This window comes from Carcharodon carcharias, chromosome 19, assembly GCF_017639515.1.
Source record: "Carcharodon carcharias isolate sCarCar2 chromosome 19, sCarCar2.pri, whole genome shotgun sequence".
In the NCBI taxonomy this organism is placed as follows: domain Eukaryota; kingdom Metazoa; phylum Chordata; class Chondrichthyes; order Lamniformes; family Lamnidae; genus Carcharodon; species Carcharodon carcharias.
The window spans coordinates 71,712,481-71,727,058 of NC_054485.1; the positions used below are offsets into that span (position 1 = coordinate 71,712,481).

A 14,578-nucleotide genomic window follows, 5' to 3' on the forward strand; every position below is an offset into this window, starting at 1 on the left:
GGGGGAGAGGGTGGGAGAGGGACTTAGTCTCGGGGGGGGGTGGGGTGGGGGGGAGGGTGGGGGAGAGGGACTTAGTCTCGGGGGGGTTGGGTTGGGGGAGGGGGGTGGAGAGGGACTTTGTCTCGGGGGTGTGGGGTGGAGGGGAGGATGGGGAAAGGGACTTAGTCTCAGTGGGGTGGGGTGGGGGGGAGTGGGGGAGAGTGACAGTCTCGGGGGGTGGGGTGGGGGGGAGAGGGGCGGAGAGGGACTTAGTCTCAGGGGGGTGGGGGGGAGGTGGGAGAGGGACTTAGTCTCGGGGGGATGTGGGGGAGAGGGACTTATTCTCACGCGGGGTGGGGTGAGGGTGAGGGGGGGAGAGGGACTTATTCTCACGCGGGGTGGGGTGAGGGTGAGGGGGGGAGAGGGACTTAGTCTCGGGTGGCTGGGGTTTTGGGTAGGGGGGAGAGGGACAGTCTTGGGGGGGGTTGTGGGGGGAGGGTGGGGAGAAGGACTTAGTCTCGGGGGGGGTGGGGTTGGGGGGAGGGGGGAGAGGGACTTAGTCTCGGTGGGGTGGGGTGGGGGAGAGTGGGGGAGAGGGACAGTCTCGGGGGGGTGGGGTGGAAGGGGGGAGAGGGACTTAGTCTCGGGCGTTGTGGTGGGGGGGGAGAGGGACTTAGTCTCGTGGGGGGTTGTGGGGGTGAGGGGGGGAGAAGGACTTAGTCTCGGGGGGGTGGGGTTGGGGGGAGGGGCGGAGAGGGACTTAGTCTCGGTGGGGTGGGGTGGGGGGGAGTGGGGCAGAGGGACAGTCTCGGGGGGGTGGGGGGGTAGAGGGGGTGAGAGGGACTTAGCTCGGGTAGGTTCGGTTGGGGGAAGGGGGGTGGAGAGGGACTTTGTCTCGGGGGTGTGGGGTGGGGGTGGAGGGTGGGGTGAGGGACTTAGTCTCGGTGGGGCGGGGTGGGGGGGAAGTGGGGGAGAGGGACAGTCTCGGGGGGTGGGTTGGTGTGAGATGGGGGGAGAGGGACAGTCTCAGGGGGGTGTGGGGGAGAGGGACTTAGTCTCAGGCGGGGTGAGGTGAGGTTGAGGGGGGAGAGTGACTTAGTCTCGGGGGGTTAGGGTGGGGGGGTAGAGGGACTTAGTCTCGGGGAGGGTGGGGTGTGGGGGGTAGAGGGACAGTCTCGGGGGTTGGGGTGGGGGTGAGGGTAGGGTGAGGGACTTAGTCTCGGTGGGGTGGGGTGGCGGAGAGTGGGGGAGAGGGACAGTCTCGGGGGGTGGGGTGGGGAGGAGAGGGGGTGAGAGGGACTTAGTCTCGGGGGGTTGGGGTGGAGGGATGCGCAGAGAAACTTAATCTCGGGGAGGGTGGGGTGAGGGGGAGGGTGGGGTGAGAGGTACTTAGTCTTGGGGTGGGTGGAGTGGGGGGGGAGGGGGGGAGAGGGACTTAGTCTCGGGGGGCTTGGTGGGGCAAGGGGGGGGTGAGAGGGACTTAGTCTTGGAGGGGGTGTGGTGGGGGGGAGGGGGTAGAGGGACTTAGTCTCGGCGGGGTGGTGGGGTTGGGGGGGCGAGGGACTTTGACTTTGGGGGGGTGTGGTGGGGGGGCAGGGTGGGGAGAGGGACTTTGTCTCGGGGGGTGGTGGTGGGGAGGGGGAGGAGAGGGATTTAGTCTCAGGGGGAGGTGGGGTTGGGGGGAGGCGGGGAGAGGGACTTAGTCCCGGGTGGAGGAGAGGGGGGAGTGAGGGACTTAGTCCCGGCGGGGAGGGTGGGGGGAGAAGGACTTAGTCTCTGGGGGGTGGGGTGGGGGGGGCGCAGAGAGACTTAATCTCGGGGAGGGTGGGGTGAGGGGGAGGGTGGGGTGAGAGGGACTCAGTCTCGGGGTGGGTGGGTGCGGGGGAGGGGGGGAGAGGAACTTAGTCTCGGGGGGGTGGGGTGCAGGGGAGGGGGGGAGAGTCTCGGGGGGGCGTGGGGTGGGGGGGATGGTGGGGTAGAGGGACTTTGTCTCGGGGAGGGTGCGGTGAGAGGGACTTACTCTTGGGGTGGGTGGAGGTGGGGAGAGAGACTTAGTCTGGGGGGGTTGTGGGGGGGAGGGGCGGAGAAGGACTTAGTCTCGGGGGGGTGGGTTTGGGGGGAGGGGGGAAGAGGGACTTAGTCTCGGGGGGGAGTGGGGGAGAGGGACTTAGTCTTGGGCGGGGTGGGGTGAGGGTGAGGGGGGGGAGAGGGACCTAGTCTCTGTGGGGTAGGGGGGGAGGTGGGGAGAGGGACTTAGTCTCGGGGGGGTTGGGATGGGGGGAAGGGGGTGGAGAGGGACTTTGTCTCAGGGAGTGTGGGGTGGGGGGGAGGGTGGGGTGAGAGGGACTTAGTCTCGGGGTGGGTGGGGTGGGGGTGGAGGGGGGGAGAGGGACTTAGCTTCGGGGGGGATTTTGGGGAGGGGGGGGAGAGGGACTTAGTCTTGGGGGTTAGGGTTTTGGGGCGGGGGTGGGCGAGGGACTTAGTCCCGGGGGGAGGGGAGGGTGGTGGAGAGGGACTTAGTCCCGGGTGGTGGGGTGGGGGGGTGGGGGTGGGAGAGGGACTTAGTCACGGCGGGGTGGGGGGGGTGCGCAGAGAGACTTAGTCTCAGGTTGGGTGGGGTGGGGGGAAGGGTGGGGTGAGAGAGACTTAGTCTCGGGGGGCTGGGGTTTTGGGGAGCAGAGGGGAGAGGGACTTAGTCTCGGTGGGGTGGGGTGGGGGGGAATGGGGGAGAGGGACAGTCTCAGGGGGGTGGGGTGGGGGGGGCGGGGGGGGAGAGGGACTTAGTTCCGGGGTGGGTGTGGTGGGGGGGAGGGGGCAGAGGGACTTAGTCTCGGGGGGGGTGGTGGGGGGGAGGTGGGAGAGGGCTTAGTCTCGGAGGGGAGTTGTGGGGGGGAGGTGGGGGAGAAGGACTTAGTCTCGGGGAGGTGTGGGGGTTGGGGGGAGGGGGGGAGAGGGAATTAGTCTCGGTGGGGTGGAGTTGGGGGGAGTGGGACAGTCTCGGGGGGGTGGGGTGGGGTGCAGAGGGGGGAGAGGGACTTAGTCTCGGGGGGGTAGGGTGGGGGGGAGGGTGAGGGAGAGGGACTTAGTCTCGGGGGGAGGTGGGGTTGGGGGAGGGGGGGAGAGGGTCTTAGTCCCGGGGGGAGGGGAGGGGGGTGTGAGGGACTTAGTCCCGGGGGGGAGGGTGGGGGGAGAAGGACTTAGTCTCTGGGGGGTGCGGTGGGGGGAGCGCAGAGAGACTTAATCTCGGAGAGGGTGGGGTGAGGGGGAGGGTGGGGTGAGAGGGACTCAGTCTCGGGGTGGGTGGGGTGCAGGGGAGGGGGGGAAGAGGAACTTAGTCTCAGGGGGGTGGGGTGCGGGGGAGGGGGGGAGAGTCTCGGGGGGGCGTGGGGTGGGGGAGAGGGACTTTGTCTCGGGGAGGGTGCGGTGAGAGGGACTTACTCTTGGGGTGGGTGGAGGGGGGGAGAGAGATTCTCGGGGGGGGGTTGTGGGGTGGAGGGGGGGAGAAGGACATAGTCTCGGGGGGGTGGGTTTGGGGGGAGGGGGAAGAGGGACTTAGTCTCGGGGGGAGTGGGGGAGAGGGACTTAGTCTCGGGGGGATAGGGGCGAGGGGGGGAGAGGGACTTAGTCTCGGGGGGGTGGGGTGTGGGGGGTAGAGGGACAGTCTCGGGGGGGTGGGATTGTGGGGAGGGGCGGTAGAGGGACAGTCTCGGGGGGGGTTGGGAGTTGGGAGAGGGACTTAGTCTCGGAGAGGGTGGAGTGAGAGGGACTTAGTCTCGGAGAGGGTGGAGTGAGAGGGACTTAGTCTCAGGGGGGTGGGGTTTTGGGGAAGGGGGGGAGAGGGACATAGTCTCGGGGGGGTTGGGTTGGGGGGAGGGGGGTGGAGACGGACTTTGTCTCGGGGAGTGTGGGGTTGGGGGGAGGGTGGGGTGAGAGGGACTTAGTCTCGGGGTGGGTGGGGTGGGGGGGAGAGGGACTTAGTCTCGGGGGGGTGGGGTTTTGGGGAAGGGGGGGAGAGGGACTTAGTCTCGGGGGGGTTGGGTTGGGGGAGGGGGGTGGAGAGGGACTTTGTCTCGGGGAGTGTGGGGTGGGGGGGAGGGTGGGGTGAGAGGGAATTAGTCTCAGGTTGGGTGGGGTGGGGGTGGAGGGGGGGAGAGGGACTTAGTCTTGGGGGTTGGGGTTGGGGGCGGGGGTGGGCGAGGGACTTAGTCCCGGGGGCAGGGGAGGGTGGTGGAGAGGGACTTAGTCCCGGGTGGTGGGGTCGGGGGGAGGGGGTGGGAGAGAGACTTAGTCTCGGGGGGCTGGGGTTTTGGGGAGAGGGACTTAGTCTCAGGGGGGTGGGGTGGGGGGCGGGGGGGAGAGGGACTTAGTCTCGGGGGGGTGGTGGGGGGGGAGGTGGGAGAGGGCTTAGTCTGGGGGGTGGTTGTGGGGGGGAGGTGGGGGAGAAGGACTTAGTCTCAAGGGGGGGTGGGGTTGGGGGGAGTGGGGGAGAGGGACAGTCTCGGGGGGGTGGGGTGGGGGGGAGAGGGACTTAGTTCCGGGGGGGTGTGGTGGATGGGAGGTGGGTCGGGAGAGGGACTTAGTCTCGGGGGGGGGGGGGTGTGGTGGGGGGGAGGGGGCAGAGGGACTTAGTGCGGGGGGGTGGTGGGGGGAGGTGGAGAGGGCTCTAGTCTCGGAGGGGATGTTGTTGGGGGGTAGTTCGGGGACGAAGGACTTAGTCTCGGGGGGTGTGGGGTTGGCAGAAGGGGTGGAGAGGGACTTAGTCTCGGGTGGGGGGTGTGGTTGTGGAAGTGAGGGAGTCAGTCTCGGGGGGGTGGGGGGGAGGCGGGTGAGAGGACTTAGTCTCGGGGGGGCGGTGTGGGGGGGCTGGGGGAGAGGGACTTAGTCTCGGGGGGGTGGGGTTTTGGGGTGGGGGGAGAGGGACTTAGTCTCGGGGTGGGTGGGGTGGGGGGGAGGGGGGGAGAGGGACTTAGTCTCGGGGTGTGTGAGGTTGGGGGGAGGGGGGAGAGGGACGTAGTCTCGGGGTGGGTGGGGGAGAAGGGGTGGAGAGGGACTTAGTCTCGGGTGGGGGGTGTGGTTGTGGAGTGAGGGAGTCAGTCTCGGGAGGGTGGGGGGGAGGGGGAGAGAGACTTAGTCTCGGGGGGGGTGGGGGTGGGGGGGCTGGGGGGAGAGGGACTTAGTCTCGGGGGGGTGTGGTGGGGGGAGGGGGTGAAGAGGGACTTAGTCTCGGGGGGGTCGGGGGTGGTGGGGGGAGGGGGGAGAGGGACTTAGTCTCGGGGGGTTGGGGGGGAGGGGGTGAGGGAGGAGAGGGACTTAGTCTCGGCGGTGTGGGGGGCAGGGGGGGGAAGGGACAGTCTCAGGGGGAATGGGGGTGAGGTGGGGAGAGGGACTTAGTCTTGGGAGGGGTGGGGGGAGGGTGGGGTGAGGGACTTAGTCTCGGGGGGTCTGTTGTGGGGAGAGGGGGTGAGGGACAGTCTCAGGGGGGTGGGGGGGAGAGGGACTTTGTCTCGATGTGGGTGGGGTGGGTAAGGGAGGGGGGGAGAGGGACTTTGTCTCGATGTGGGTGGGGTGGGTAAGGGAGGGGGGGAGAGGGACTTAGTCCAGGGGGAGGGGAGGGACTTAGTCCCGGGGGGGTGGGGTGTGGGGGAGGTGGGGGAGTGGAAGAGGGCCTTAGTCTCGGGGGGGTGGGGTGGGGGGGGCGGGGAGAGGGACTTAGTCTCGGGGGGGTGGGGTGGGGGGGAAGGGTGGGAGAAGGACTTAGTCTCAGGGGGGTGGGATTGGGGGGAGGGGGTGAGAGGGACTTAGTCTCGGTGGGGTGGGGTGCGGGGGAGTGGGGGAGAGGGACAGTCTCGGGGGGGTGGGGTGGGGGGAGAGGGGGGGAGAGGGACTTAGTCTCGAGGGGGTGGGGTGGGGGGGGAGAGGAACTTAGTCTCGGGGGGGTGTAGGGGCGAGGGACTTAGTCTCGGGCGGGGTGGGGTGAGCGTGATGGGGGGGAGAGGGACTTAGTCTCGGGGGGGTGGGGTGGGGGGGGTAGTGGGGGGAGGTGAGGGTCAGTGACAGTCCTGGAAACAATGGCTTGATGTTCAGTGGTGGGGTCATGATCCAGGGAGAGGTAGGAGGAAGTGTCTGCGAATTGATGCTCAGCCCCCACTGACCTCGACCTTGCCCCAGTCACAGAGTCAATCTCTGAGTCACAGTCATTCCCCCCGTCACCCAGTCAATCTTTTCACCCCTCTCCTTAGATCACACTCTTGTGCCTCTCTCTCCTGTGCATGTGCTGATCTCACCACTACACGTCATCATTGTTGTCAAACACATCCAAGGCTACACATCCCACACTGATGTTGTCAGTTTGAAAGTCTCCGAGGATGAAGAATGCTATTCTCACACTAGAAATCTCTGTCAATGCTTTACTGGGAGAACTGAGACAGCAGCTGCAAAAAGTGAGGTTTTATTCAGATGGGACAATGACAAGTTTAAGTCCCCACCTGATCTGCTGCTCAAAGTCGCCTCCGTTTCACAGTCAGTTTGCCAAACTTCATGAAATTCGTGGTACTCCAGAAATATTTGGATTGGCTGTGAGAGACGTCAATCAGAGAGCTCACCCACTCTGCCCATTCTCTCCTCTTCCTCTTCCACAACAGGTTCACTTCCTGTAGGGACTGAAAACCAAGTGAGGAGATGGTGAGTGAAGGAACAGAATTTATAATAATTACATCACATAATATCTACACTAATGTTCAGGCAGTCTGACTGTCCTGTGGGGAATCAGGTGTGGAAATGCCCCTTATGCTGTGTGAGAAGATCCAGCTGAGAGAGCTGTTTATTGGGTGCTTTGTGCTGAACTGTTTGACTGGAGCTGTGTGTTGGATATTGAGTGTGTTTATTGGAAGCATTTCCCTTCTGATTTACAGGCTGAGTTTTGTTGATGGGTCATTACTGAATATGAGAAGGTGAGGTGTAATTATCTGGCAGGTGCAGAGTGTCTGAGGATTCTTATTGATTTCCTATTGTTGAGTTGTGTGTGTGTGTGTTGGGAGCTGGTTATTATCATGTGGACTGTGAATGGTTAGTTCTGTCTGTGTGTTGGGATCTGCGTGTTTCCTGTCTTTTCAAATCGCTCCAAGACCTCCTACCACCTTATCTCTGTAACGTCCTCAGAAAAGAAAAACAATACTTGCATTTATATAGGGCCTTTCACGACCGCCAAATTTCCCAAAGCTCTTTACAGCCAATGAAGTACATTTGAAGTGTGGTCACTGTTGTAATGTAGAAAACATGGCAGCACACTCCCAAACTTTGTTAACACCCTTGCAAAGCACCTTGGGACATTGAATAATGTTAAAGATGCTATATAAATGCAAGTTGTTTATTGTTGTTGTGTAACAAGTCAGAAAGTGAGCAGGCATTCAGTAGCAGCAATGTGATTCCCATCCTGGTTCACTATCCACTGACTCTCGCTGTGAAGCAGTCTCCCAGTGAGGGGGCAGACACACTGTAAAGGGAGATAGGGTTATAACTGGCAGCAGAGCAGGGTAGGAATGGCTGTACACTAGTTCAAACTCAGTGTGTCAAGGAGCACTGAAGGATGCACCTTCAGGCTGCAGCCCCCTCCCTGCATGGAGGGGTTGGGGTTGAGGATAGTTCCTGATCTCAGCCCAGATAGAGAGGAGGCGGTGGGCAGAGAGGCAAGTTGCAGGGAGGGAGCCATTGCTGCTCCTGACATGTTTATCTACTAGTTTGATGATAATCATGGAATGAGGCCTGTGCCGGTCTGTGAGATTGTGGTGGAATACAATGCTGCTGCTGCTGATGGCTCACTGCACCTCGTGGATACTCAGTTTTGGGATCTGTTCTTAGTCTACTTCTCTAGTGATGATTAACATGGTGAAGTACTCATTCATCATTTGGGATGGGAGTGGAAGTTTTTCTTGAACTTGTTTGACCTGAAGCCGTGAGACTCCATGGAGACAATATTGAGACTTCCCCACCTGCCAGTGGGATGGGACATACCCAGGGATGGTGATGGAGGGGTCTGGGATGTTTCCAGATTGATACGATTCAGTGAGTATCACTGCTACTTGACCAGTCTGTGGGGCAGCTCTCCTCACTTGAGTACTTGTCCTCAGACCTTGGTAAGAGAGACTTTACAGATTTCACTGGGCTGAGATCACCTTAACCTTATTCTGACACAATGCCAGGATTGTCCAGATCTATCTGATCTTCCTCTTATTATTGGACTTTGTAGTGATTGTTTATCATTGTTTGCTCGGCCACTTCAGAGGACAGTTCAGATTCAACCATGTTGTGTGGACCGAAATCACATGAAAACCAGTCCAGGCAGTTGTAGCAGATTCCCTGTAATTGGGTTTTTAGGATAACCTGAAAGTTTACATGGGTTTTTTTTTTTAAATTTTGAATTTTATTTCTCAAGTTCAGAGCACAGCACAGAGTAGCTGAGGCTTTTTTTATTGGTTCATGGTTGTGGGCATCACTGGCTCGGCCAGCATTTATTGCCCATCCCTAATTGGCCTTCTACAGAGCTCATTTTAAAAGTCAACCACATTGCAATATGTGTGGAGTCACATGTAGGCCAGAGCAAGTAAGAACGGCAGATTTCCTCCCATAAAGGGTATTAATGAACCAGATGGGTTTTTACAACAATCAACAGTGGTTTCATGGTCGTCATCACACTTTTAATTCCAGATTTTTATTGAATTCAAATTCCACCAGGTGCTGTGGTGGGATTCGAACCCGGATCCCCAAAATATTACCCGGGGCATCTGGATTACAAGTCCAGCGACAATACAACTACACCTCTTACTATGCCTCCAACTGTCTTAGCATCAATACCTTTCAGGGGAAACTAGATAAGCACCACGAAGGGGAAAGGATGATTGGCTGAGATGAAGAGGGGTGAGTGGTGGCTGGTATGAAGCATAAAGATCAGCATGGACCAACTGGGCCAAATGGCCTGTTTCTGCACTGTAATTCTATGTATGTAACTTTCTGTGTTTGGATTTGAACTCTCAATCTCTGGATTGTTAATCCAGCACCAGAGCAATTCGGCTGTCATACTTGGAGACACATTTACTGAAATATCTTGTCATGCTTTGTTTAAAGATTTTATGTGAAAGCCTCAGCCTTTGACAAAAGCCTGGGCTTGGACTTGATAGTTTTTCTCAGTGCTGTGGCTGATAGCTGAATTTGGGATGTACAGTCTGAGTGACTGCAGTGTATCTAATTTCCCAGGATAAACCAGAACTGTTCAATCTATGGATAGACGTTTATAGAACAAAAGGAGGACAATCGGCCCATCCTGTCTGCACTGGTCAACAAAGATCTGACTACACTAATCCCATTTTCCAGCGCTTGGCCCATTACCCTGGAGGCTATGACAATGCAAGTAAATATCTAAATATTTCAATCAGCTATGCTGAAGAAATATTTTCTTTAGGTCTAGGACTTCCTGCCCAGTGTGTTTTCTTCAAATAGTCTCGGAAAACAAGGAGAGAAATTTCAAAATCTCCATTGAATTAACATTTCTCCTGAGTGTTTTTTATATTGAACGCCTACTTTAAGGATGAAACTGGTCTTCACCAGCACGACTCAAGCTTACAATGAATTGAGAGCCTGTTTTACACTCCGCCCGACTATCTTTTCCATTGTCCTCATGATGCCTGGGAAGATGAGGGGCTGGGCAGAGGAAAGAAAGTAGCCATGTTGTCTGCTCCTGGTCACTATCTAGTGTCCCTGCTGGAAACAGGGTGTGTGACAGTCAAGTGAGGAAAAGGAATCTGATCCCCCACACAGGGGAATAGCAGACTGGCACTCACTGTGGAACAGTCTCTAATTGAGGAGTTAGACCCTTCAGCAAAGGAGGAGAGGGAGTTGGAGTAAATCATATTTTCTTTTCCTGTTTTACAGAAGGATTGCACCGTACTACACCAGAGAATACAGAGAGGATAGACACCACAGATAGATCCTGACCATCACCCAAGGAAGAATTGCATAACTGTGGGAAGACATCCAGTCCCTTCACAGCATTGCTCAACACAGAGAAGGTTGGGCAGTCAAACCATCATCTGGAAATCGGTCGGGTCAGGGGAGCTTTGACATATCATCAGATCTGAAACTGGTCAGTGGTGTGGAGTCTTCCATCAGAACCAACCTTTCCAAAGGTTCAGTTGTGGATGATCGGTCAGGGTGAGGCTGGGAAGAAGTGTAAGGAGGCTCCAAGTGTGATGAGAGCTTCAATCATTCATTGAGCTTCATGAACCACTGACCCATCCCTACAGGTGAGAGGCTGTTCAAGCGTAAGCTGCGAGAGGAGGGCTCTGGCGACTCACATGATCTGCTGACACAGAAGGTAGAACTGTTATGACCACTGTAAACACAAGGGCAGATACATGGAAGAGAAACCCTTCAAGTCTGAGGTTTGAGCTAAAGCTTTTTTGGCATCTTCGAGCCTCCTGAGATACTAGAAGAATCACACCGGGGACAAACCCTTCAGGTGTGATGTTTGTGAGATGTCTTTTACACAGTCGTGTATTCGCACAGAGGAGAAACTGTTTACATGCGAAGTGTATGACAAATCATTCTCAGGGTCATCGTCCCTCCACCTTCATCAACACATTCAGACCAGGGAGAAACCGTTCATGTGTGAGGTGTGCAAGAAATCAGTCCTTGAGACATCGACCCTCCACAAACATCAATGCATTCACACCGGAGAGAAACCATTCACATGCAGGTTACGCAACAAATCGTTCCCGAGTTCATCGCAATTCCTCATGCACCTGGACGTACATACTGGGGAGAAACCACTCGTGTGACATGTGCAACAAATCATTCTTACACTCATCATCCCTCCATCAGCACCAACACATTCACACAGGGGAGAAACTGTTCACGTGTGAGATGTGCGACAAATCATTCTCCAAATCGTGGAACCTCCACACACACCAACACATTCACACAGGGGTGAAACCATTCACGTGTGAGATGTGCGACAAATCATTCTCCAAATCATGGAACCTCCACGCACACCAACGCATTCACACAGGGGAGAAACCGTTCACTTGCAAGGCATGCAACAAATCATTTTCACAGTTAATGACCCTCCATGTACAACAACGCATTCACACTGGGGAAAAACCATTCAAATGTGAGGTGTGCGACAAATCATTCTCCAAGTCATCGGCTGTCCATGCACATCAATGTATTTACATAGGGGAGAAACCATTCAAATGCAGGTTATACAACAAGTCATTCTCGAATTCATTGCAATTCCTCACACACCAACACAAACATACTGGGGAGAAACCATTCACGTGCGACGTGTGCAACAAATCATTCTTAAACTCATCATCCCTCCACACACATCAACGCATTCACACAGGGGAGAAACTATTTACATGCAAGGTGTGCAACAAATCATTCTCACAGATAGCGACCCTCTGCATACACCAACGTATTCACACAGGAGAGAAACCATTCACCTGCCAGGTGCATGACAAATCTTTCACACAGTCATCGCATTCACAAAGGGGAGAAACCGTTCATATGCAAGGAGTTTGATAAATCATTCTTGTAGTTAGAGACCCTCCACAATCGCCAGTGCATTTACACGGGAGAAACCATTCACATGAGGTGTACGACAAATCATTCTCACCATTAAAGAGCCTCTTGGTCCAGTGGAGGATTGACACAGGAGAAAACCTTCAGATATGAGGTGTGTGACAAGGCTTTCACACAGTCAGTGGATTTTCTGGTCCATCAATGCACTCACACAGGGGAGAAACCCTATCAGTGTGAACTGTTATGCCTGCACACCTCCTGGAACATCAGCAAACCGACATAGGATTCACCTCCTGAGACACCAGAAGATCCACACGAGACACTCGTTAGGTGTGAGGTATGTGACCAAGCCTTCATACAGTCAGCAAACCTCAGCATACACCGGCCTATTCTCATAAATGAGTAACCCACCAATTGTGATAAAGCTTTCTTGATAACTTTGACCCCCCAGGGCACCAGCAGAAACTCTTTAGGTGCAATATTTGTGACCAGGCTTGTGCCCACTCCTCCGATCTCCTGAAGCACCAGAGGATCCACACTAGTGAGAAACCATTCAGGTATGAGGTTTGTGACAAAGTTTTCATAGTCAGCGTATCTCCTGGTCGATCAACACACTCTCACAGGGGAGAAACCCTATTGGTGTGAGTTCTGTAGTAAAGCCTTCATACAGTTGTTGGTCCTTGTGGAACATCAGTGAACCCACATGGGAGACAAATGCTTCCAATGTGATGTGTGCCAGGATTGTTTCACCTACACCTCTCTCACCATACACCAACGTCTCCACACAGACTTAGAGCCGGGTCACCTGCTTCCATTACACTGAGAGTTGTCTGTGTTGTTTACCCTCCAGTGCTCATACAGGGGAGCTGTTGTTCCAAAACACTGTCTGTCTCAGCAGTGTCTGTCTCAAACCTCTCCCACTATAAGTCTGATTGTTTTGAGAAGGCCAATTTAAACTTTGAACAGATCACTAAACATCGCCATCAATATGCATAGAAGCTCCTGTTTATGCACAGATGTCACTGTGTCTCTGGGAGGATTTCCTCAGCCATAGGAAGTAGGTGATTCAGGAGAATGTGTGTCAGGATTTTCCCTGCTATGGACAAAAGGTCAATAGTTTCCACAGTGTGATTTATCACCCTTTTTGAAGATAGTTACAATTGTCACATTCCTGAATTTGGATAGGGCTATTTTTCCTCCCAAATCCGAAGGATGAGTTTATGGAGTCTTGATGTGAGCAGAAGTCCACCAGCTTTGAAGACCTCAGCTGGAATACCATCGGGGCCACCGGCTTTGTTGTTTTTCATCTGTTTGATTGTTTGTTGCAGCTCTCCCATGGATGGGGACTCACCCATGGATTCTACCACAGGCACTGGGGGATAGACTGGAAGGTATCAGCTGTCACTGTGGATTCATGGTTGAGGAGTTGTTCAAAATGTTCTTTCCAGCATTAACAGATGTCATTGTCATCCTTAAGAAGAGAAACACCATCCTGTGAATAAAGGGGATTTTGTCCATTTGATCTCGGTCTACAGGTGGTCCTGGTGATTTCATAAAAAGAATTGTATGTCATGATGATCAGATTGTTGTATCTCTGGAGCTTTCTCTTCCCACCACATGTCCTTTATCTTCCAGATTTGTCATTTGGTGTCAGTCTTGAGCTGTTGAAATGCTGCCTTCTGGAGTTGCGACTTTGGGTGCTCTGCCAGGCAATGAAGGCTGATCGCTTTTGCTCCAGCAGGTCACATATTTGAGCATCATGTTCGTCGAGCCAGTGCTGGTGACGACGATGCTCGAACCCAATGGTCTGGGCACAGGAGTTTAGTACTTTATTTTCACAGAATCGCAGTGCAGAAGAGGCCCTTCGGCCCGTTGAGTCTGCACCGACACATGAGAAACACCTGACCTACCTACCTAATCCCATTTACCAGCACTTGGCCCATAGCCTTGTTAATGTTATGACGTGCCAAGTGCTCATCCAGGTACTTTTTAAAGGATGTGAGGCAACCCGCCTCCACCACCCTCCCAGGCAGTGTATTCCAGACCGTCACCACCTTCTGGGTAAAAAAGTTTTTCCTTACATCCCCCCTAAACCTCCTGCCCCTCACCTTAAACTTATGTCCCCTTGTGACTGACCCTTCAACGAAGGGGACCAGCTGCTCCCTATCCATCCTGTCCACGCCCCTCATAATCTTGTACACCTCGATCAGGTCGCCCCTGCTTCAACGAAAACAGCCCAAGACTATCCAACCTCTCTTCATAACTTAAATGTTTCATCCCAGGCAACATCCTTGTGAATCTCCTCTGCACCCCCTCCAGTGCAATCACATCCTTCCTATAATGTGGTGACCAGAACTGCACACAGTACTCCAGCTGTGGCCTCACCAAGGTTCTATACAACTCCAACATGACCTCCATACTTCTGTAATCTATGCCTCGATTAATAAAGGCAAGTGTCCCATATGCCTTTTTCACCACCCCACTAACATGCCCCTCCGCCTTCAGAGATCAATGGACACACACGCCAAGGTCCGTTTGTTCCTCAGAACTTCCTTGTGTCATGCCGTTCATTGAATACTTCCTTGTCAAATTACTCCTTCCAAAGTGTATCGTCTGCCACTTATCTGCCCATTTGACCACCCCATCTATATCTTCCTGTAGCCCAAGACACTCAACCTCACTGTTAACCACCTGGCCAATCTTTGTGTCATCCGCAAACTTACTAATCCAACCCACCACATAGTCATCTATGTCGTTTATATAAATGACAAATAATAGGGGACCGAGCACAGGTCCCTGTGGTACGCCACTGGACACTGGCTTCCAGTCACTAAAGCATCCTTCTGTCATCACCCTCTGCCTCCTACAACTAAGCCAATTTTGAATCCACCTTATCAATTTACTCTGTATCCTATGTGCATTTGCCTTCTTTATAAGTCTCCCATGTGGGACCTTGTCAAAGGCTTTGCTGAAATCCATATAAACTACATCAACTACACTCCCCTCATCTACACACCTGGTCACC

At 55.1% G+C, this 14,578-nt stretch overlaps 1 protein-coding gene across 2 annotated transcripts; it reads left to right on the forward strand.

Moving 5' to 3' along the window:
* Positions 1 to 6,613: 6,613 nt before the first annotated feature.
* LOC121291968 (zinc finger protein 239-like) lies at positions 6,614 to 13,492 on the forward strand. 2 transcript variants are annotated; one of them, XM_041213669.1, is made up of 3 exons: positions 6,614 to 6,660; positions 8,710 to 8,892; positions 9,904 to 13,492. In XM_041213669.1, exon 3 carries the CDS (start codon positions 10,495 to 10,497, stop codon positions 11,551 to 11,553), a length of 1,059 nt encoding a protein of 352 aa, XP_041069603.1. In that variant the 5' UTR covers positions 6,614 to 6,660; positions 8,710 to 8,892; positions 9,904 to 10,494; the 3' UTR covers positions 11,554 to 13,492. The 2 variants fall into 2 exon arrangements, with proteins under 2 accessions (XP_041069603.1, XP_041069602.1); XM_041213668.1 differs by lacking the exon at positions 8,710 to 8,892 and having other exon boundaries at positions 6,625 to 6,660.
* The last annotated feature ends 1,086 nt before the right edge of the window (positions 13,493 to 14,578 follow it).